General features: G+C 36.9%; 3 protein-coding genes across 6 annotated transcripts; 2 read left to right on the plus strand and 1 right to left on the minus strand.

The window, feature by feature from the left end:
- Window positions 1-1,252: 1,252 nt before the first annotated feature.
- Window positions 1,253-5,795, plus strand: LOC114718539 (serine/arginine-rich SC35-like splicing factor SCL33). 2 transcript variants are annotated; one of them, XM_028903893.1, is made up of 6 exons: window positions 1,253-1,369; window positions 1,522-1,668; window positions 2,279-2,356; window positions 3,174-3,335; window positions 4,224-4,364; window positions 5,211-5,795. In XM_028903893.1, the coding sequence occupies exons 2-6, from the start codon at window positions 1,526-1,528 to the stop codon at window positions 5,440-5,442; spliced, it is 756 nt and encodes a 251-aa protein (XP_028759726.1). In that variant the 5' UTR covers window positions 1,253-1,369; window positions 1,522-1,525; the 3' UTR covers window positions 5,443-5,795. The 2 variants fall into 2 exon arrangements, with proteins under 2 accessions (XP_028759726.1, XP_028759725.1); XM_028903892.1 differs by having other exon boundaries at window positions 1,253-1,366; window positions 1,519-1,668.
- A 2,198-nt stretch (window positions 5,796-7,993) lies between these two features.
- Window positions 7,994-12,215, plus strand: LOC114718441 (glucan endo-1,3-beta-glucosidase 4). Of its 3 annotated transcripts, none has more exons than XM_028903749.1 (5): window positions 7,994-8,126; window positions 9,215-9,382; window positions 9,742-10,989; window positions 11,567-11,594; window positions 11,683-12,215. In XM_028903749.1, exons 2-5 carry the CDS (start codon window positions 9,316-9,318, stop codon window positions 11,828-11,830), a joined length of 1,491 nt encoding a protein of 496 aa, XP_028759582.1. In that variant the 5' UTR covers window positions 7,994-8,126; window positions 9,215-9,315; the 3' UTR covers window positions 11,831-12,215. The 3 variants fall into 3 exon arrangements, with proteins under 3 accessions (XP_028759582.1, XP_028759583.1, XP_028759584.1); XM_028903750.1 differs by lacking the exon at window positions 7,994-8,126 and adding an exon at window positions 8,409-8,621; XM_028903751.1 differs by lacking the exon at window positions 7,994-8,126 and adding an exon at window positions 8,664-8,805.
- Window positions 12,216-15,347: 3,132 nt separating this feature from the next.
- On the minus strand, window positions 15,348-20,851 carry LOC114718442 (translation initiation factor eIF-2B subunit gamma). Its single transcript, XM_028903752.1, has 13 exons — window positions 20,708-20,851; window positions 20,382-20,477; window positions 20,009-20,086; window positions 18,300-18,380; window positions 17,984-18,203; window positions 17,849-17,907; window positions 17,322-17,371; window positions 17,157-17,244; window positions 16,806-17,066; window positions 16,467-16,559; window positions 16,251-16,355; window positions 15,954-16,070; window positions 15,348-15,875 (listed from the first exon to the last, which is right to left on the minus strand). The coding sequence occupies exons 1-13, from the start codon at window positions 20,771-20,773 to the stop codon at window positions 15,810-15,812; spliced, it is 1,380 nt and encodes a 459-aa protein (XP_028759585.1). The 5' UTR covers window positions 20,774-20,851; the 3' UTR covers window positions 15,348-15,809.
- Between the last annotated feature and the right edge of the window lie 1,937 nt (window positions 20,852-22,788).

Genomic DNA, 22,788 nt, shown 5'->3' on the forward strand with positions numbered 1-22,788 from the left:
GTTTGCTCCGCTATATTTGGATCCACGCATTGCATATAACTCGGTACTTCTCCGCGATTGGGAACTTGTCTCTTGTAATTTCCCACTTCATTTGACTGACTGATTAAGGGGCAAATAACATGATTCATGACAGAGCTTGGTCCTAATGAGATCGGTGACGTTACTTGTATTTTTTTAAAAATATATTATGGCCTCGTTTTTAAGTTTAAAATCAGATCTGATCAGTCATTTTTATGATTGCATCGAATTGAATGTAAAATCATGGTCATGAGGGACAAAAACGGTACATACACATGGAGACGGATGTGTTGCGTTGGAAATGGGATGGGGATAGAGGTGCTGTTGGGCCACACAGAGGGAATGGGAATTTGGGCCAATCGTGGATGGAGAGAAGCGGCCGTTTATTGCTGCGGACTAAGGCCCTCTGCTTCGCATCAAATCACAACTTCTCAACACAGGCTAAGGCTCCTCCGGTTATGGCCCTTCGAATCAAATCTTAAACGCCCCCTTCTCATTTCAATACAGCGTCTCTGTGTGAAAACCCCCGCCCAGCCAAAAGAAGAGGGAAAAATACAGCGTCTCTACTCCTGCAAGCCTCTAACCCACAACACTTTAAATCATCCATGCGCAAAGGAGGACTATTCTTGCTCCATTCGCCTCCAATCACCGCAGTTTTTTCCCTCTGCTTTTTAGCGACAGACAATTTTATTAATGATCAGCTAAAACCATACATTAAAAAGACAATAACCGCTAACATACCAGGCAAGCAGCTGTTAAGCCCAGCAAAGAGAAAATAAGCATTACTCTTGTTTTAAGCATAAGTTTTTTTTTTTTTGTCATTTAGTTTTTAGTATAAGGTACTTGTAACACGTTCTTTCATATTAATAAATGCATTAAATTGATAAAAAATTTAATTTTACTTTTATTATAATTTTTTTTTTTACATTTACCGGTCATTCTTATGAACATCTCTTTTTTTTATCCAATAAAAATGAAATAAAATTAAAATAAAAAAATAAATATTAAATATATTATAAATGACTTATATTTAGAATTAATGCTCCAACAACCCGGAGGATCTGTTTGGAAACTGAAACAAATCGCAGGGACAAGCTATTATTATTCTTCGCTTCACATATTTTACGGTGAGTCCACGCGGAAGAGCGAAGTCTCACCGTCAAAACAAAGTATAAATTTGTGAATTCTTCTCTCAACCTGCGATTTTTTTTTTTTGAATATATATACATATACATATGTTAGAATTTGTTATTTAGGGTAAGCGGCCTCGCAGCCTCGAAAATATCATTACCCCCTCTTCCGCCGCCTGTTCCAAATCCGATCTCGTCCTCCGCTGCTACTTGCTCAGGTATCTCTCTTCCTCTTCTTTCCTTGCGTCCCTTATCACCGCTTTTCGCTCCCAAATTGTAGCCTTTCATCTACGGCGGTCAGGAGGGAGCTATTGGCTTCTGCCTCCTGTTACTAGTCAGCGCATTTTAATCATAAAATTTTCATGATTAGGGCATAGATGAGAGGAAGGAGCTATAGTCCATCGCCGCCCAGGGGTTATGGCAGAAGGGGAAGAAGTCCTAGCCCAAGAGGTCGTTATGCCGGCCGTGGCAGAGATCTTCCCACCAGTCTTCTGGTTCGCAACCTTCGCCACGACTGCAGGTTAGTTCAATACACTCCAAATGTTCACTTTTTCGTTCTTGGCTTGGCTAATGGAACTGGGGATGGATGTATGGCATGGCCTTTTCCCTTGTGAACCACTGTTAATTTATTCCTAACCTTATATTATTTCTATAGATCACTATCACGATGTGAGATGCAACGGAATTTAATCATTTCATTTAAAAGCAAAATTCAATTACTCATTGGCCTCATTGGTGCTTTATGTGACAACCTTACAGAGAAAGAAAAAGCAGCGAAACCTGCATATTTGACACTCTATGAAACTTTAATTCTTTCACATTTAATTCGGAGCGGAATATATAGGTTTGCTATATGTGAAGAGTTGGACCGAAATGCATTTTACTATAGAGTCAGTGCTCAAGATGCTTGGAAGATGTTCCCTACAACATATCTTTTATATTCGACTATTCTTTTTTTGGTTTTATGCCTGAGCACTTTGTTCTAATATTTTGTCCAAACTGAACTAGATCGTTCCGTCGTCATATATGGTTTTGATATTTTGCCCACACATCCATATCATTGTTAACACACTTCTTCAACTGAAATACTCAATTTGTTTCTATCATCCTCCCCCTTCCCAATTTTGCAGGCCTGAGGATCTTCGTAGACTTTTTGGACAATTTGGTGCTCTTAAGGACATTTACCTCCCGAAAGATTATTATACTGGGTGAGCAATTACAAAATAGGTGTAGGGTATGGATGTTTACAGGGTGCTGGAAAAACAATGCCATGTTTTTTTATTTATCTTATTTCAAATTATAATTCATATTTTACTCTATTAAATTTTATTTTGCAAAAATATACCTGCTTCGTAGTGTTCTGCAAATTGGTTTCTAGTCTTGAAGTGTATATTATATTATTTGCAATGTGTTCGGTCCATTGGAATTGATGTTATATCTGTTTATAAGGTAATAAATTGTCGTGTCTGAACTTCTCAACTTCAATATCGTTATCGATCAAGTTTCTATTATTGTTTCTAATGAGGTTTTCAAATATGTTACCGGACTCTGCCTTGCAAAGAGTCCAGGCACTGTTTTTGTGAGCTTTTTGCTTGACTTCTCTGTTATATGTTGGGGATTTTACTATGATAACTTGTACTTTTATAATTTGAAGTTGTATAAGTTCATTGAGGTTGTTGAGGTTTAGCAGTGATTTAGAGTTTTGAAGGCATCAATCAAGTATTTAGAGTTCTTGTGAAGAGGTTTATGGTAGTGAAGATTTCAAGGAAGTTGAGTTTGAATACATTGTCAAGATGTTCCAAGTTTTGAAGAATTTCAAGTGATCTTAAAACTGAAACAAGGTCAGCAGCCTAGTGCTTGCTTTATTATCATGTCCTTCAATGCTGTTGGGGACCATTTTAACAAGTTGCATTAGTAAAGGTTTGCCGTATGCGAAGTTCTTACTGCAATTTGTCTTTTGTTGAGCTTGCTTCCTAGTTTGATGATGTTTGGGTTTTCCTTGTTTGTCCCTGTTCCTTTTTGCAGAGAACCCCGAGGCTTTGGTTTTATCCAATATGTAGATCCTGCTGATGCGGCAGATGCAAAATATCATGTGGATGGTCAAATTCTTCTTGGTCGAGAGTTGACCGTTGTTTTTGCTGAGGAGAACAGAAAGAAGCCTGCTGACATGAGAGCAAGAGAAAGAAGGTAAGTTTGGCTTCCTTGCTTTGTCCAACCTTGTCAATTATGGACTCGACATATGGGGCTCAATTTGGAATGCATAAGGTGCATGTTATTAGCACTCTGTATTTGCACAAAAACGTGGACGAACTAATCTGTTTTGGCACACCACTTAGCTTCTTAGCACCGTCAGATTGCTCTTGAACTGATCTTGCTATCTCAGCGGGGTTTGCAGTAGTTTTTTGTTATGATTCTTGCATATAGGATTTGGTGCCAAGGGTATGTGAAGATGAGGGTTTGGGTTGTGAGCAAAAAGTGAAAAAAGAGTTTTGGATACTGTTATTTGAGTTGAACTGGAATTGTAGCACAGGCTTGATTCAAGGTCTTAATCATAAGATGGTGCTTTCATTTTAATTTTTAAATTTAACAGTAGATAAAATGAGCCTGGGACTAGGTTTTATTACTTGCGGTGAATATTGAACCCAATGCTGACATATTTTAGAAATTGATAATGGTAATTAGTAATTATGTTGTCATATTTGATTCTGTCCCGACATAATTTAGTGATGCGCATAAAGGATTTACTCAGTTGGAAGCATGTAACTTTGTGATTGGAACAGCACTTCAAATGCGATAGGATTCCACCTTCCTCTGAATGGGAGGGGCTGTCAATAACTTTAAATAAACCTTATTTATTTGTCCTCTTATTCAGGTGTTCTTGTTCATCTTATCATTTTATTTGATTATTATAGTAAACTTCCATCTTCCATTATTCTTATTAATTTTGTTACTAATTTAAGTTTATTGACCAAATTTTATGATTAGGATCTATGGAGACAGACAGTTATAAGTTTCTACTCATTCCAGCAAAATTAATGAAATTGTAATAGTCTGTTTAATGTTAATGCTTCATAGGGGTCGATTTTCTGATCGAAGAAGGTCTCCACCTCGTTATTCTCGCTCTCCTCAATACTCTAGGTCACCCCCACGTCATAGATCTCGGTCTCGAAGCCGTGATTATTATTCTTCCCCTCCTAAACGAAGGGAGTATTCAAGGTATGTTGCTTATAATTGTGTTAATATGGTAATGTAGGTTTTGGTATTGTTATTTAGCACAAAGAAACTATTATTTATAGCCAGTCAGGTTCTATGTTGCGTAATACATCGTTGCTGCCTGGAAGTCTGAGAACGCTGAACACGTGATAAAACTATCAGGTGACATGCAAGGCCAGGCAGTAGTTGATGGTTTAGGTCAGCTATGAAACGGAAGCTCAACATCCTAAATCAATATATGTAATATTATAAATAATAATCAATATGTATATATAAAGTCTATAGGAATCTGCATTATTCATTGGCTATTAATAATAGTGCGGTTTAGACTATGCAAATGCCGGACTCATAATCTAGTTGTTTTTATTGTGACTTACTTGAATGAATTTGAGTGCTGTGGCATGTTTGGAAGTTTCACCTAAAATAGTAAAACCTAGGCAACATAATGAACTATTCTTTGCTTCCATCTGCCTTTGCGTCATATATGCTACTCCTTCCGATGTTTGTTACAAGGATCTATTAACAACTTGACATAGATTAATGACTTTATTTAAAACTAGTTATCAGTTAGTGTTTTTAAAATTTTAAATGTACCCTCAATGAAATCCATTAGTCACAGGAGGTTGTTTGGTTGGTTACAGAATAATGAGGCAGGGGACATTTAGGTTATAATTAATGCTTTGGAAAAGGGTCTTATATTAAGGAAGGTCTTGTAATGAGGACCAGAAGGAGTAATTATTAATAGCAAGTGCAAGTTTGGCTATTTGTTTATTTGGCTTAGGCGTGCTGGATGAACATGCCGTGGTATTTCTTTTTCCAATGTGATGCGGTGTTTGTCCATTCTTGCAGATCTGTGTCACCTGAAGATAGAAGATACAGTCGAGAAAAAGAGAGAGGGAGATCATACTCGCGACAGAGCAGGGAGAGGTCATACTCACGCTCTCCACCCAATAATGGTGGCGCAAGGAGTCGGAGTCGGACTCAGAGTCCAGCTAAGGACCCAAGCCGGAGCCGCAGTCAGACTCCAAATGGTGATGATTATCCAAGGGAGCCGGCCCGCGGTAGGTCCCCCAGTCAATGAGATACTTCAGACCCTCACAAGTTGGACCATGCGGATGTTGAATTTTGCTTTAAAATATAAACAATTCTCCTCTGTTGTAACTTGAAAAGCGGAATCAGACTACCTCGTTGTTAGAATGAAAACTTGGTTTCACAGTGACGTTTTCATGAGGGACCGTTATGTTGATAAGATTTCATTTTAATGAGGGTTGTTAGAATCAATGCAGTCTTTACTTGGTAGTAATATGCTTTGAGTTCTGTCAATTCGAGTTACTATTATAATTTACCTCATGCCTGTTTTTCGATATTAAGTCAGATTATATGCGAAGTCGTCATTGCTGTTGCTAAAAATAAAGGATGATATTTTTTTACTCATTGTTTTGCTTCGCTTTGGTTCAGCCTTCTTCATATTTGTTTTTTATTTCCATCTACTATTTTGTTCCTTATGAGTTCTATAAATTTATTTGATTGGTACTTCAAAATGTTTGTTCGCTTTTCGCGGTGATCTCTGCTTTTTGCATTGTAGAAGTTTTCTTTTCATGAAAAAGGAAGCTTTTCAATGCATATGATTAAGAAGGTTAAATAGGGGGTAAATTAGGATAAAAAGTCATGAAGTAAATGGAAACAACGAGTTATGACATCAGTTTGAATAATGAAGGGTGGTTAAAAGAGGGAGGGGAATCGTTATTACTTTTACGAATGATCTGATTCGCGTTAAAGATGAAGTTATTGAACGAGAAAAAATAAAGATGAAATAATGTGAAGTGAAGCAACGTGTTCATACTGTACTGATTGCAGTAATCATGCAAAGTAGCGTTGAAAGGAGAGGGGTTAGGATTCTAATAGATAACAGGCCTTAATTTGGATGGCTTGATTTTGTGCAAGGGGCATAGGGAAATGGGTGGATGTAATTTGAGACGTGTAAAGCTAGAATATCTTTCAATTTCATTCCTATTTAATTTATATTTGAAAAAAGAAGAGGGAGAAAGGTGAGAATGATTTGTAAATAGAAAGAAAAACTTTAATATTGATATGTGAGAATAGAGTACAAGTTAGTTATAATGTAGACGAATACTAAATATGATCAGATAACATTAGATTGAATAGTACTCCTTTTTGTTCATAATATATGTTGGTTAAAGGAAAATTATGATTCAAAATATAATAGGTTGTAAGGAAAATTAGTGTAATCCCAAACCTAAATTCCACCATGAGAACTGAATACGGGGCAGATGGGTCCACAATGCAAATAGTACGAGTAAGCAGGAAAGCAGGATGAGAAAAGGGCTTGCGAAATGAATGTCGCTATACTCAGGCCGAAAAAAACAAAGAAGAATGTCGCTATATTTGGGCTACAGCTGTTATGCGTTCCATGTAATTGGGGTTTGAATTTTGAGATGAAAAGAGCGGGGCGGGATGAAAGGACACCATCAAAATAAAACAGTAGTAGCCAGTGGCCACCCCAAGGAGTGCACTTTACAACTAAGAAGGAGGATTGTTTTTCTGTCTTGAAAATTCCCATGTCTTTGTCAGCCCCTGGGGGGCAAACTAATTCCCCCATCTCCTCCTTAGAATTTGACCCTTCACCCCCTCCCTCCCTCCCTTGTGTGCTTTATCTTCACTGTAAATCTATGATTCTATGCCATTACATCTGCTATAACACCTCATATTTTTCTTTAAAACAAATCAGTTTTGAAGTTTATACTACCATTCGTTATATATTGAAAATAAAAGTGCCAGTGCAGGTAAGAGAGAGTCTTCAGGTACTATTGCTGCTCTCTAATTAGCCTCTATCAGGGATGTCCCCATTCTTCTGACTTTTTAATGAACCTTTTTACCTTTCACACCACCCTTCCCATCAGGCGCGTTTCTAACTAGTACCAACATTCATAATATTGATATTTTACATCAAGTTATATTATTCATATTGATCCCAAAAAAATCATATTATTCATAAAATTTACTTAGTTTCATATATCATATAGGAAATGTATAGAATATTATTTTTCATTAGCATTTTTCCGCAGCATATTTATCCTGATTTAAAAATTTGTAATATTTTCACAATTTATCACCACCTGCTCACCGGCATCTGGACATCAGGCTTGATTTGGTCAAAAAAGAAAGAAAGATATGTTATATGTTTTTTTTTTGGGGCCAACTGTGATGTTATATGTGTTTACTGACACTGTTTAATAATCAATGTTACCAAAAAAAAAAATCACATTTTAGTGATTTAGCCCCATTAGATTTGCCCCACCAGATGGTTCGTACGCGTCATGACCTTTCGGCTCATGTTCAGTTTATTGAGTTTTTTTTTCCCTCTCACTTTAATTACCCGATGCAAAGGGGAGAAAGAATTGCCTTTTTATTGGGAGAATCATTTCCTTTTACTAAAAAAGTGTTTGGCAACCTCTAAATCATAATTTCAGAAACACTTTTTTATAAAACGAAACAAATTCCCCTACATATTTATTTCGTAGACCATAAAAACACTTTTGAAACTATGGTTTAGTTTCTATCCAAACAACCCCTGATTCTTACAAATGCAATAAATAATATAATATGAACTAAATGCACGGCGACTATCTCGATGCCCCTCGGGAGAAAAAGAAGCACAAGGAGACAGCCCGAGAGCAGCAAGAGTAAGACTTTTGCTCTCTTGGCTGTTCAGTATCTTGGATTCGAGCGAAGCTGCCATTAGAGGTTCATCAATATGCATTCTTCTTCCATTTTACTTACTTTTCTACTTCACCTAATCTGCAGTGCTATCTTTGAACCATGAATCTGTAATGCGTAGGAGGGTTATTGTTCAATAGTTATTACGGTGTTCACGTAGCTTTGTCTGCCTTTTCTGCAAATGTTCACTTAGCCACTCTGCTACAAGTGACTTTTTTGCGTTGTTCCAGCTTAGGCATTTAAAAGGAAGCATCTTTTGCTGTTTTTTTCTTTCCTTTTTTTTTTTGGGGGGGGGGGGGTGTGGGTTTCAGTGGTAATCTCACTGGATTCTCGCTTTTTGCCCCTAGCATTCTTCTGTTCGGGGATTTCTTCGCGGGTCTTCTTAGCAGAGGTGCTACAGCAGCTATGAACCACAACTGCGTTTCGTTTCTTTGGGTTGATCAGATCAGGTACCAGTATAGCTTCACCATTTGCTAAGGTGGCTTCCGGGATTCTCCTTCCCAAGGGATAGTTATGCCGAAAGTAGGTTTCTGAGTTTCTAACTAACGAGTGAAGTATAACCTGATGACGTGCCGATTAAAGCGATGAAATCTCTAAAACATTCAGCGGGCCTCCGTGCTTCTTTTCTGTTCTTTGTACACATTTGCCTCCTGAATAACTTTAGGAATTCTTTTGTTTTAGCCATGCCTTTTAAGGGGGAAAAAAGGTAAATTCTGCTTAGCATCTCTTCCACTGTTCTTGCATTTCTTAGCTAAGCCATGATTCTAGTAATTTGTTTGATATTGGTGATTTTTAAGTGACTTAATTTCTTTTTCGAGAACAAAGTGAAGTACTGCCGTCGTTTTCACATGCTTGCCTGAATGCTTTGGTCGGAGTTAACTTATTTAACAAATGTCTGCGGCAATGGGCAACGACGCTTACACACACCCATTTTATCATTATCATCATATAAAGAAAATTAACTATCGTCAGCATTTATTTGGTCTCTTAATTTTTGAAAGTCTTCGATCCTTCAAAGCTGCTGTTTGATCCCAGTGGTGGGCTTTGAATTAATTGTTTCTGTATGTATTGGTGATTCAAGTCGCAGAAAATCTGATTGCAAGTTGATTGTTTAGGTTTCGATAGTTAAGGGTCATACATTCCGGTTAAGGGCCATACGTTCCGGTTAGCCATTGACATTGGGCTTACGTCAGCGATTGAAGTTGTGTTGGATGGAATGAGGCTTAAAAGATGGCTTGCAAGTGTCTTGTTCCTCGCTGCTACAATTTTAAGCTGCACATCAGGTAACTAACCCATACCCCTTTCTGGCCATCTATATTTGGTCAATCAGATTTAAATAGGGGAAGGATTTATGGATACTTCGAAATACTTGAAACTCATCTCTTGATAAAGACAATTGCAAGCTGAGTTTCTGTCTTTTCCAAGTTAATGTCCTGCGCTCTTCAATTTTTAGCTTGATAGATGAAGCAATAATTAAGGGTTCAAATTGCTGTTTGCACTATATGAATGGATTACAAGACTATTGCAAAAGGGGGAAAAAAAACTGATTTGTGAAAGCCACGTGGGGAAGCAACAAGGTGATGACTGAATAGATATCATGTTTTCTTTGAGTTGATATTTGATTGTGTTCTTGAACTTGCAGGTGCATTTGTGGGAGTAAACATTGGAACTGATGTTTCTAACCTGCCATCAGCCACGGATGTTGTTGCTATTCTTAAAGCCCATCAAATTACTCATGTGCGCCTTTATGATGCCAATACTCACATGCTGCAGGCTCTTGCAAACTCCAGTATTGAAGTAATTGTTGGTGTCACAAATGAGGAGTTACTGAGGATTGGAGAATCTCCGTCAGTAGCTGCAGCCTGGGTCAATAAAAATGTAGCAGCTTATATGCCTTCCACCAATATCACATCCATAGCAGTTGGTAGTGAGGTTCTTACCCAAATCCCAAATGTTGCCCCTGTTTTAGTTCCTGCTATGAATTATCTTCACAGAGCCCTGGTTGCTGCAAACCTTAACTTTCGGGTCAAAGTTTCAACTCCACAGTCCATGGACGTAATACCTAGGCCTTTTCCTCCTTCCACTGCCACCTTTAATTCTTCTATGAACTCCACAATTTACCAACTCCTTCAGTTTTTGAAGAACACAAACTCCTCGTACATGTTGAATGCTTATCCTTATTATGGATACACCAAGGGAGATGGTATTTTCCCAATTGAATATGCTCTTTTTCAACCACTTCCTTCAGTCAAGCAAATTGTTGATCCAAACACTCTGTTCCATTATAGCAGTATGTTTGATGCTATGGTTGATGCTACCTATTATTCTATAGATGCTTTCCACTTCTCGAATATCCCAATTATTGTCACAGAGACTGGTTGGCCATCATTTGGTGGATCAAATGAACCTGATGCTACTGTGGAAAATGCTGAGACCTACAATAATAATTTGATTAGACGAGTCCTAAATGGTTCTGGTCCACCTAGTCAGCCACAAATAGCCATTAATACATACATATATGAATTGTTTAATGAAGACAAGAGGAATGGGCCTATATCAGAAAAAAACTGGGGCATTCTTAGTACTAATGGAAGTGCTGTCTATCCTTTGAGTTTGATTGGATCTGGTCGAAGTACTGGAAATTCTTCAGCAGTTTTTTGCGTTGCTAAAGATGGTGCAGATTCTGATAAGCTGCAAGCAGGCCTGAACTGGGCTTGTGGACAAGGTCATGCTAACTGCGCAGCTATTCAACCGGGAAAGCCATGTTACTCACCTAATAATGTAAAAAGCCATGCCTCTTATGCTTACAACGATTATTATCAAAAGATGCGTGCTACTGGCGGAACATGTGACTTCGATGGTACAGCTACAACAACTGCTGTGGATCCTAGTAAGTCAGCGTGGCCTATCTATGTTTATTAAACAGGATTTCTTGATATGTTGCTCTTCTAATTTTTATCAAGCAACACAAATTAGGTATTGCATTTTCAAACTCGTGCCGAAAGTCATAGAAATTTAATGGTGCCTACTTTGAAAACAAACTATAAAATTGAGAATGTATTTGTGCGAGTTCTTACTGTGTAATTTGCATTTCATGATCATCATCATTGGAGTGTTGAATTTGGTGCCACTGCATTTGAAGGGTAGTTGTTTTCTCCTATAAGGATTTATAGAAGTACTTCCAACAGTAGGAAGTGTTTTCGCTCGGGGTATTCAGAAGTTTGTGCTTTTCTTAGATCATAATTCAATGTTCAGACCGCTGACCTAGCTATTATTTCTTATATGCTAATAGGCAGACGCTATACTCTAAAGCGATTTACGTAATCATTTTTCTCTTTTCGGTGAACATTAGTCCCCTGAGCGGTGTATATCAATAAATGCTTACTTCTTATGGCATGGTATTATGGTGAACCTGTGTTGAAGATTTCTGAGAAGTTAAGCAATTAATGCCGGGTGTTGTGTTGCAGGTCATGGCTCCTGTAGATACACAGGAAGGTGAGAAGTGCTGCTGTCTCTTAATTAAGTAAATTAAAAGTAGTTTCTATAATAAAATCTGATCTGAGCATGCATATTTTGATTTCAGTTCCAACTCAAGTCTGACAGGAGGGAGTTTTCCTCCTTTATCACTGGGTCCCGAAAGCGCAGTTGGAGGAAGTTGGAGCCTGCGAGTATCCATGCTTCAGAATCTGATATCTAGTGTAATTTTTGGCATTGGTGTTGCTATGACCTGAAGGTTTGCCGTCTAAAAATTGATTCGCGGAATGAAGTTATAATCAATTTTGTGTCCATTTCTCTTTATCTTTCCCATCAATCCATTTGTCGTACTGATTGGGAGGTTAGGATCATTGTAATTTACAGACAAGGTAAGTTCAGTTGCGGAACCTGAGATTGAGCCCTTATAGCAGCATAACAACAAACGGGAAATTCTGAAATCTCAAGATTGGCATTGACTTTGTTCAGAACAATGTTGTTCTCATTTTCAGCATTGTCTTTCTGTTGTTTTTCCCCGGGAGGTTCATTTGTTGGATGGATGGCTGGCTCTGCTACCGCCGCCAACACTCCATTTCATAGCTCGAAGACTAACTGATTCCTCTGATCCAACATGGATTTGTGCCATTTATCACGAGGTCTCTCCGTTATGCTCACAAACCTAACAGCTAAATATTAGAAGTCTAAAATCTAAATGGCACAATTTTTTTGGTACAATGGACAGCATATTTTACTTCAGAATCTATTGTCCGTACAACGTACACTATTTTCGAAGTTATCTAAAAATTAAAAGCTAAGGAAAGAGTGAAGGACTTGCTTACACTTTGGACGGTTGAAATTGCAATCTTATGGTTAGGAAAGGAAAAGTTTAGAACGGTTAATCCCATGCATATTATTAAAATATAAAAAACTTGTATTATTTCAAAATCCTTTGTTTACATGTATATTGAACATATATCGAGAAGAAAAAAGAAGAGAGAATTCCTCTAAAAAAATTTGAAATTACTAAATTTCAAATAAAAAATTCTTATAAAAATGTGTTTATTTCAAAATCTATAGAAGTGTTGCATCAAATTTTGAGATTTAGTAATTTGGAGATTTTTTTTTAATTCTCTCGAAAGAAAAAAGCATCACTGAAGTTCTGTAGTAATTGGTACGCAATTTATAAGATAAAATTTCCGAAATTTAAGAAATTCTCAATACCTAAAAATCAGAGTTCGAAGAAAGCAACAATATGCTTCATTTTAGAAATTTGGGACGCACTTTTTGTGCCTTCATTTTTTTTTGGAGCAGTGAACATTGCCTCTCACTCTGGTGATTCTGCATATTCGTGGATTGATAGTGAAAATCGGTCAGTACAGAGATCATGATGTCGGGTGGGGGAGGAGGAAGATCTTCTTCAGCTTTAATCGGTCAGTACAGGTCTTAACATTTGCTCCTTGTCTTTATACTGAATATGTGTTTACAACTCTATTTTGGCAGTCTTCTTTTTCGCCTGTTTCATAGGTCTATTGAAACCTGAACATGGGGTTATGGATTTTGGCTCCAATAGAACATGGTGAGTATGTGCCAGATTGTGATGGCCACTTCCACTAGACCGTTGCTAAATATTATAATGATTCAATTCAATCAAGTTTACTGGAAGGTGGGGAGTATAACATCCAAATAAATTGAGAAATTAGAAGGTCGACCTCCAAATAAATTGTAGCCATATCCTAAGAGAGAGTTCTTTTTTGGTCTGTAATGAAACTACATGCCAAACATGTGATCGGGGTTGCTTATGCCTACCACACAGAAATTTTAAGTATGTTGAGCGAAATCTGGTCTACCAATAAGTCCTGCATTCTTTTTAATTGAATTCGAAGAGTTTTAGTGATATGTGAGCATAGGTTAACTACAAGTTGCATCAGCATGAGAAGGCAATCTTGACAAACCTCTCTTTTGTTGTGGGGACACCTTATGAGGGTGGCCTATTTTTCCCTGACATAATATTTCCGAGTGAATATCCCTTTAAGTTTCCGCAGGTGTATTGAGCAACATTATTCTTCGTCAAGTAGTTCTGCGGAGTTATAATTGTTTTCCATGAAAATGGAGTAAATTGTCATTTGACCATGTGAGGTTCGAGTTAAAAGTAGAGTACTTCATGAGTCATGACTGGAGAAAGGGATTATGTTGTATTTTTATAATTGCTTCGGATTGCTCCGAACATGTCAATCTATTTCTCTTGTTTGTCTTTATTTTTCTTAAATTTTTTTAAATATTTATTTTTCTGCAAAGGCAATAATTTCAAAATTTAGATTACTGAACTCTTTTATTTATTTTAGCCTTTCCAAACTTTCAACTTACCATGGAATGGAGGAGATTGAAGGTTAAGAAGAGAAATTTAATAATAGATTTAGTTACTTCTTTCGAAGTACGCTTGGATTGAGGAGGTAAAATGAGAAGAAATGGGAAACACTGTTCATCCTAATTCAAACCAATAAGAAAAATGAGAAGGTAAGAAAGAAAAATAAAAAATCCTTCCACCTCTTTTCTTCTCTATTCTTCTCGATCCAAACGTGTGTATATATGCCAAATTGTACAACAAATGCGAATAAAAGGGGGAATCTCGAGGTATGAGGGCATATAAGTTTTACCTTTTGACTCCATACGGGGGAACTTTTGCTGCCTGGTTTATGGTTTTGTAACGTAATGTTGGCTGAGTCTGAATTGCTGAATATTGGATGTTAACTTGTTAGTGGTCTCTCGGTCTAGAACGTTGAATTGTAACTTGTTAGTGGTCTCTCAAGTCTAATTCCTCAATCAAACATCTAGCCTGCAGGTCATATGCAAGACTCGTATTTACTTGCATATAGACACTACTAGCTGAGTTAGTTTGGGCATATTGAAGGATGATTGGAGTCCCGACTAACTATTACTGAGGTGCTACTTGCAGTTAGATCGATTTTGATAAATTCCGACCCGTCCCTTCTAAATCAAATTGAGGAATTAATGGGATGTCTTAATTTTTCGAAAATGGAAGTTGATATAATGTTGCACATTGTGTATTGTGACTTAACTGGATTGATGCTTTTTGTTTCAAGTCTTTAGTTTTGAGTCAAGTTGATTTCGGGAGTCAAATACGTACCAGCATTGGCGACGCCAAGGCCTATAATAACTTTTATACGAAGAATCTATGTATGTCTTTGGAGTAAAGTATGAAGATGTTATTGGTATGGCAAATAATGCAGCTGTTATGCAGCTGTCCCTGGCATTGCCTACCTGTACTTGGGAGATAAAGGAAAGCACGATGATATGGCAGCAGAATGGACGCTCCGATTTGCAAAGTAAATATTATAGTACAGTCATATCCCATGCATTAGTGCACAATCATTTTGATAAGATTATCGCCTATCACTACCACAAGCTTCGTGACAATTCGAATCGTGTCTTGAGTGCACAATATTGCACTTAGTACAAGCAACAGTGGCAACAAACAACGTGTTGTCAGGTAGAAGGTTCAGTTAGCTTCAGGCCTTGTTAGTTTGAACATGATTGCATTATTTCAGTCAATACGTCCATCACCTTCGTTCCTTTAATACACAGTTCTAGTTAAAATGTGATGTTTTGCTTTGATTGTAAACTTTAACTGTTTAACATGCCTTTTTGCCCCGAAAAGAACATATAAAAACAGAGCGCGGTAAATGTTCATGGCCGCAACATGTGAGCCGGTATGATTCACGGGAAAGATCAACGGCGGGCAAGTTGCAATGATGATGATTTTGAATGGACCATAAAACTCGTAATATAAAACAATACGAACTACAACCTCTAGTGCCAGCATTTACACAGCAGACCATTTAGGTATAAAGTAAAACGCAGGTCAGTATGTAGTCATTTATGTGCAGAGATCCTAAACAATGATTGATTGAAGATGTGTTTTAAACTCTGGTTCAACATTAGTGCTTGGAAACTCAACCGGGATGGGGCCAAAAAAAATTTTAAATAAAAAAGAGCCAAACTTTTTTGGGTTTTTTTTTCTTTTCTTTTTTAGGGGGGGGGTTGGGGTTGGGGAATGAAGAAGAGAAACCGCAAAAATCAATGAGCTATTGGTTGTTGCCAAGAGCACACCATTGCTCGTGGCTCTAGCGACGACTCCAAAAATTTCCTCCAAGCCATAACCGACCAGGCACAACAAAATTCAACTTGCCATGTTCCCCATCAGACTTTCACACGTCATTTTCATTTCCTAGCCAATACTTCTCCTTTGTACTCACTTCCCGCAGTGACAACATAACCTGCTCCAATCTGGGAAAACAGGCGACATCAAATCCAATTCAAGTTTCCAACATAACCAAGCAAGCAAGAGAGAGCTGGAGAACTTACTTGACAATCCTTCAGCACAACACGTTCTTGGAGCTGCACATTGCTGCAAATGACAGAACCTTGGATCGAGCAACCATCTCCAATGGTAACATGATTCATAACTATGGAATTAACAATCTGCAGATGGATAAGAAAATTCAAATAAAATGACACATAAACCTCACTCAATACAACAGAACATTAATAGGAGCCCAAATGCTAACCACCCACCGAGTATAAAGATCTCCATGTCATTGATTAATTGAAAAACAAAAGGCAAACTTCCAATCAACTTGTATTACTAATATATCAACCCACCTTAACATTGGCACCTATCCGGCAATGACGACCAATAACAGACCGCTTAACACTGCACTTGTCACTCATCTGTGAACCTTCACCCAGCATACAATGTGGTCCTACCTAAAAGAAGTCACCATAATCAACATTGTATACCAGAATTACACAGCATGTTTTCCACATAAAGACCGCATATATATTGGTTGTGAAGTGTTTGTAGATAGTTTAACTCACGGTGGTTTTTGCTCCAAGTTCTGCAGAAGGATGGATGATATTGTTGTGAGCAGAAAAGGAATACCCTGATAAATGGCTAGCTTCTCCTATCACCTGTCACATCAAAAAGTTTTCTGAATCTCAAGGAAGCAAAGTGCATCCTGAAGAACCATTTAACACTGGGCCCATTTGGAATGGCTTCCAAGCAACTTTTCAATCATGATTTACAGAATACAAGATAAGTATGTGACAAAAGTTTTATCTCGACTTATGTGAAATATACTTATAAGTAATTTTAAACATGATGGCAAACTGACACACTATCCTAAATAAAAAGTTCTACCAACTAATTGAACTCACATCTCGATTTATGTCGCTGTATGCTTGAATAGAATTTAAGCGTGCACAATACTTGCTGCTTTCAGCAATATAAACACAGCATTTATGAGTTCTTCCAGCAAAAGTAGAACCATTACGACCCAGTTCATATTGTTGATGAAAGGTCGGATGAGTCGCATTGGAAAGGATTTGAGATAACATTTGTTCATTGCTCTGAGACACAACCTTCTCAGATCCATTTTCTTCAGTTTGTGGTGTACCATTGAACAAAACTTCTGATCTCTGATGATAATTTAAGAAAATTTGAAACACGTTAGAACTTTGGAACAAAAATCCCTTAACATACCACTACAGAAATCTTGAGCAACTAACCAGTTGGCTCCGGACTAGGTAAGGCAGTACGTCCTGCTTTAAGCTATGAAACTTAGCCTTTTGATCCAAAACTTCTAGTAGAACTGACCTGAAAAGAAATCAGTGACGTAAGTTTCCAAATCTTAGATTTGGAACGTAGGAAAGTTAAGAAGCAAATGATAATACCTCTTAAACGCATACAAATGGGCATCCATAAGATCAGCTCTTATCTCCATCTACAAAAAGGATAAAAAGTTTAAAAAAAATAAGTGGAGAAGAAAATAGCATAAAATACTTTATCATTCAATATAGTATTAGCTAAAGGAAGGAAACTGTCATGTCAGTCCTCAAAAGAACTTGTTTTCTCAATATATCTCCTAACATTCGATTTTTATGTACTCCTTGAACGTTTTAATTTGCCTCCATTTGCTTCTTGTGTAAACCATTCATGCCATGACTAAACTGAAGCAAATTAAATGCGTTTGGCACAGGCAATATAATTTTCATCTCTAGGCAGACGAAAAAGAAAATCAATGATGATGTTCGCCAACATGCAGAATTAGAAATGTCAAGACAGTGGAAAAATGTGCGTGGAAGTAACATTAGTTAAGCATAAACAAATGATTTTCTCAATTGGTAAAGGACGTTTATTTAACATTGCATAATTCAAAGCTAAAGGGAAGATAAAGAAACATAGCAACGAATAACTACACCTGACCAACTGCTCGAAGTATGCTCTTCTGAATTCGAACATCTTTTCCCAATTCAGCTCCTGAACAAGTTTCAAGATTCCACATGAGGAACATATAAAGTAAAAAACAAATTTAAGGAAAAACTAATGATCTAACCAGTTGAAATGTACAGTAAAAACTGTGCTGTGGGATCCAGCCCAATTAAGTCATGGCGGCCAACTTTCTTGGTTTTGTCTTTCCCACCAGAGGTGCCTGACTCTGAAGATCCACTTACTGGAGCAGGGCAAAGCATTGCAGTAACCACTGCATCATGTCTTCTATGAGCAGCAGCAATGGCACCAGGAGGTACATCAGAAACAAGATCACCGCTGACAACCTGCAGAAAATTAAAACATAGCCATAATCTATATAACATAAGGATTAATTTTGTTCAGGCCTCAGAGCTTGAAGCATAAGGAAGAGAAGAACTTACCAAAATGTCTTTAGCTGTTAAGTGGTGCGCAATAGCCCGAATTGCACCAGCTGTTCCCACATCCTCAGGAACAGCAGCAACCTGGGACATGGCAGTTAATGGTTAATTAACCTGTACAAGGAGTCAAGGAGTATAAATTTATGAAAAGAAAATGAGGTTTACAAGCTTAAACCCACTGCTGACAAATGCAAGGTTATTGATCTCCCTCAGTACCCAAAAAGTGACGCTAGTATTAATACAAAGTACATATAATGATTTAGTGTTGGTAACTTTTTTTTTTTTTTGGAACTTTAGTCATTACTCAGAAACACTTGTTCCTGCAAGCAAAATTGTAACCATACAAGAGACTAATTTGTCAACGTCAGACTTCACATGGAGCAAACATGCATGCCCAAAACGCATCCACAATGACATCATGAAATACTCAGCAACAGAAGACTGCAGAAAACCACATCTATGAATTATGAAATTGGCAGCCTATGTATCTACATTCCTCATGCACTTAAATGTTAATGCATTTACCACCAATAAATATTTCAATAAGTAGTTGCAGTGTTCCAGGAGGAAATCTCATTCAAATTTTTTAAAAAAGGTAACTCACACATATTCTCAAGTGTTAATAGATCAACCCTCCACACCTTGGACAAAAATATCTGGTCTGTACTGGGGCAATGAGTATATATTTGCTCTCATAAAATCCAGAATATCACCTAAATGACCTAGATACACCTTCTAGTTTAGCGCCAAGGAGAAATAATCACTTGTTGTATCTATTAGTTTTATTCAATTAAAGAGGCACCGATCAAGAAGAAAGGTTAGCCAAGTTTTTCCCTTTTATCCAATCAATTGAAAACAACCCAAAGCTCCGGAGGCGAAGAGAACCCATTGAAGGTATAATTAGATGAGGCAAAGGGTCTTAGTTATCTCTTATGGAGGATTCCTCTTATAGACCAATACAAAACCATTGAAGGTATAATTAGATGACCGCAAAAATACATCAACCGCACTAATAAGATGTACTATAGAATACAAACAAGTCAAAAAATTGACTCTGTTTGACACAATCATGAAACAAGATGCAGCGCTTCATATAGCAGCTTTGACACTTTTCACTTTGCAGTGTCATATCCATGTTTTATTGTGTTCATATCAATGTTTATACTTCTTAGGATGATAATGACAATTATGCTTCAATTTGCACTGGTGCTCAAGCCATCCCACATGTTTATGTTTAATGACCTCTTACCAATGGTTCTACGTAGCTCATTCCAGATTACAAGCACTCCATTTCCAAATAGACAAGTACTTTTGATTACACATTGAAGCTAATAATATGGTTCCTCAGCTCCGTTTAGAGGCTATGCGATGGTTTGTAATCATATTAGTTTTATTCCAAAATGAAAGAAATATTTGAGAGGGTAAATAAATGGATCTAATTTAAACCTATTATGTACGAACCTTAATGAATAATTCTCACCCTGTGCAAGAGTTTTAAAGTTTCATTCCAATTAATGGCCATCAGCAGTAAATCATTATTATTAATTTTCTTTCAAATATTGGATGCCAAACTTATGAAATCCCTTGCATATGGCGCTTTAGTCATATAGTCGTCGATTTTATTGAGCAGCATCCCTCACGCAGGGGAGGAAGCCACGGTTGCTTGGTGAATAATGGCTCATAATATACTGCTGCAAGGATCCAACGGTTACCTCAACATTCAAACGATCGACATAAGCCCCTGATATCCAACCACCAACATGAAGAGCTTCTTCTTCGCCTTCAACTACCTAGACAAATGAGAATTAAGAATTCTGAATTATAACCTAAACTCCAATCAATATTCAGGATGTATAGCACTATCATAATGATATAGCCCTTTGTGCCGAGGAACCGAAGATTCATCACGACTCAGCAACTTTTAAGTTTGCCGGTCACTGCATTACAGGCAACGATGACAAAATCACCAAACGGTCCTCTGATCTTTTTCCTTTTCTCCCTCTGTAGAATATTCGACGCCAGCAGGAGCATAAATGGGAAACAAAAATAATGGATACAAACCAGATTGATTAAAGAGCCTCTTACCACAATGAGCTTTTTAAGGTTACTGAGCTCCAACAACTCAAGAACATAAGATAGAACTGGTCGGTTCGCCACAGGAAGTAAAGGTTTCGGAACCTCCTGCACTCGGGGGCCAAAAAAAAAAAAAAAAGCCGCCGTGGGATAAGAACTTCCAAAAGATATCCACTAAAGCCACTTCATGCTAGGAAAAGTAGGATCAGGAAGAAGAATACCAATTCAGGAATTGGATTTTGTTCAGTCAAAGAACTGAATCATTTCCAGAATATTAGCGACTAAGAAAATCTTAGGAAGCATCGAAAAGCGGGAAAAAAAACTAATAAAGAGAGTACCTTGGAGACGAGAGGAAGGAGTTTGTTGGAGGTACCACCAGCGAGAACAACCACTTGGAAGTCCATGACGAGAAGGAGGGTTTTCAGAGGGGTTTCTCAACTCAGAAACTGAAAAGAGGACCAAACAAAATGAACAAAACTTCAGTCGCGTTCAAAGTGACTTGAGTTTAGCAGCACTGATTTCACGATCATGGTAGATACTATAAACCACTTCCCCTCACTCTTCTTTTTTCACCTTTTTACCTCCTCTTCACACCTTGATCGCTGTAAGGCAACACGATCTAGGGCTTGTTTGTTTGGAATATCTTAAAATAACTTTTTAATCTTTAATCCTAATTTACAGAATTGGAGGTAAGCTTTTTTTTTTTTTGGCCACTGAATTCCAGATAAGTGTATAAGGGGTGTGCATAAGAACAAGCTCTCAATTGAAGGTAATAAAATTTATAAAAATTTATTTTTACAAAAAATAATACATATTTATTACAAATAGCTAATAATTAACTTAACAAACTTAAATAATTAATTTACAGATAACAAATAATTAGTTAAGAATAATAAATAAGTTAAAAATATATTTTTGTTTTTAAGTATGTCCCTATACTAAATAAGATAAAAGATAAAAGAAAATGTGTGTGAAAATATAATAAGAAAAAATATAACAAATAAAAGAGATTAAATAATTAAAAGAAAAATTAAAAAAACAAATTTAAATTGAAACTTAGAGCTTGTTTGGTTAAGCGGTGGGATCTCAAATAAGCCCGTTTAAATTCAAATAAGTGCTTATGAAGCATGGTTAGGGTGTTTGGATAATTTTTATAGAATCCCGATGAATCGTGATTTTAACCTCTCACCGCACTTTTAGGATAAGCAACAAAAGATAGCTTATGCGTTTGAAAAATCCCGATGAATTTTCAGTAACTAAATTTTCTCCAATCTACCCCTCACTCTAATGGTAATTACTTTAATTTTTTTTTAAAAAAACATACAATATGAAACTGTTTTTCTTTTAAATTTTATTTCTTAGTTATAATTTTGATTGAAGATTCAATTTCCTTATCTATGTTACTAAAATTGCTAATCAAATTTTTTTAATATTTTCGTTCATCTTTTATTTATATGGGGTCTTTTATTTAATATTTGTACTACACATAAATTTTGTAAGTGATTTTAAATAATAATAATTTTAAAATAAAAATAATATTTAAATATTCATGTCATTTATTAAATTATATTTAATAAAATTATTATTAAATATAATAATTATGAAAATGTAAACAATTTATTAACTTCATGTCCTTTTTAGTAATTATACACCCATAAGTGATTTTAATAAATAAAAACCAAACATAATCACAATTCTTAAAATCACTTATAAAAAAAATATCCAAACAGAAATCACGATTAACCAGTATCACTTATAGCCAGTATCACTTATAAAATTCACGATTATCTAAAATCACAGTTGTTCACCGCTAATCCAAACGGGCACTTACACATTTCTCTTTAAATTTAGAGCTAAGCGCAGCATTGGGTCGGAGAAAAAGAGGGAGCAAATGGGTGCGAGGTCGTATCGGGGGACCCGATTTATTGGCAAATTATCGCCAGTGACACAGGGTTAGTGGGCTACTTCATCCCTGTGCGCTGGGGTTCATCTATTTGACCCCTCTGCACTCCCTTTTCTCACCCCCTCCAACCCCCATGGCAACACAGTTGAAGCTTCCTCTCTGGTATATATCATTTTTCTCGGATTAAAACTGAGCAGCCCAAATTGTCATCGCCTCTGGACCCCCATCCCTCCCGCAATCTGCAGATTCAAATCTCATAAGCTCTTCTATGGCGCCCATTTGGGGAGTTGATGCTCGCCAACTCAAGCTGGCGTTGACACCGACGGAACAATTTGAGCAATACTGATTTTTCTTGATACCCACAAAAATCATCTCTTTGATATCTATGCCGTTCGGTCATATCGGAGGTGATGAATTTTATCTGCTGCAGTTTTTTATTTATTTATTCTTTTGACTGATGCTTTTGCTTCTCATTGTTGATGGTCGAAGTTTGATGATGCTTTGGATTTAATGTAG

The sequence above is a fragment of the Neltuma alba genome, unplaced genomic scaffold, assembly GCF_004799145.2.
Source record: "Neltuma alba isolate B1F8T4 unplaced genomic scaffold, ASM479914v2 tig00011850_pilon, whole genome shotgun sequence".
Classification (NCBI taxonomy): Eukaryota; Viridiplantae; Streptophyta; class Magnoliopsida; order Fabales; family Fabaceae; genus Neltuma; species Neltuma alba.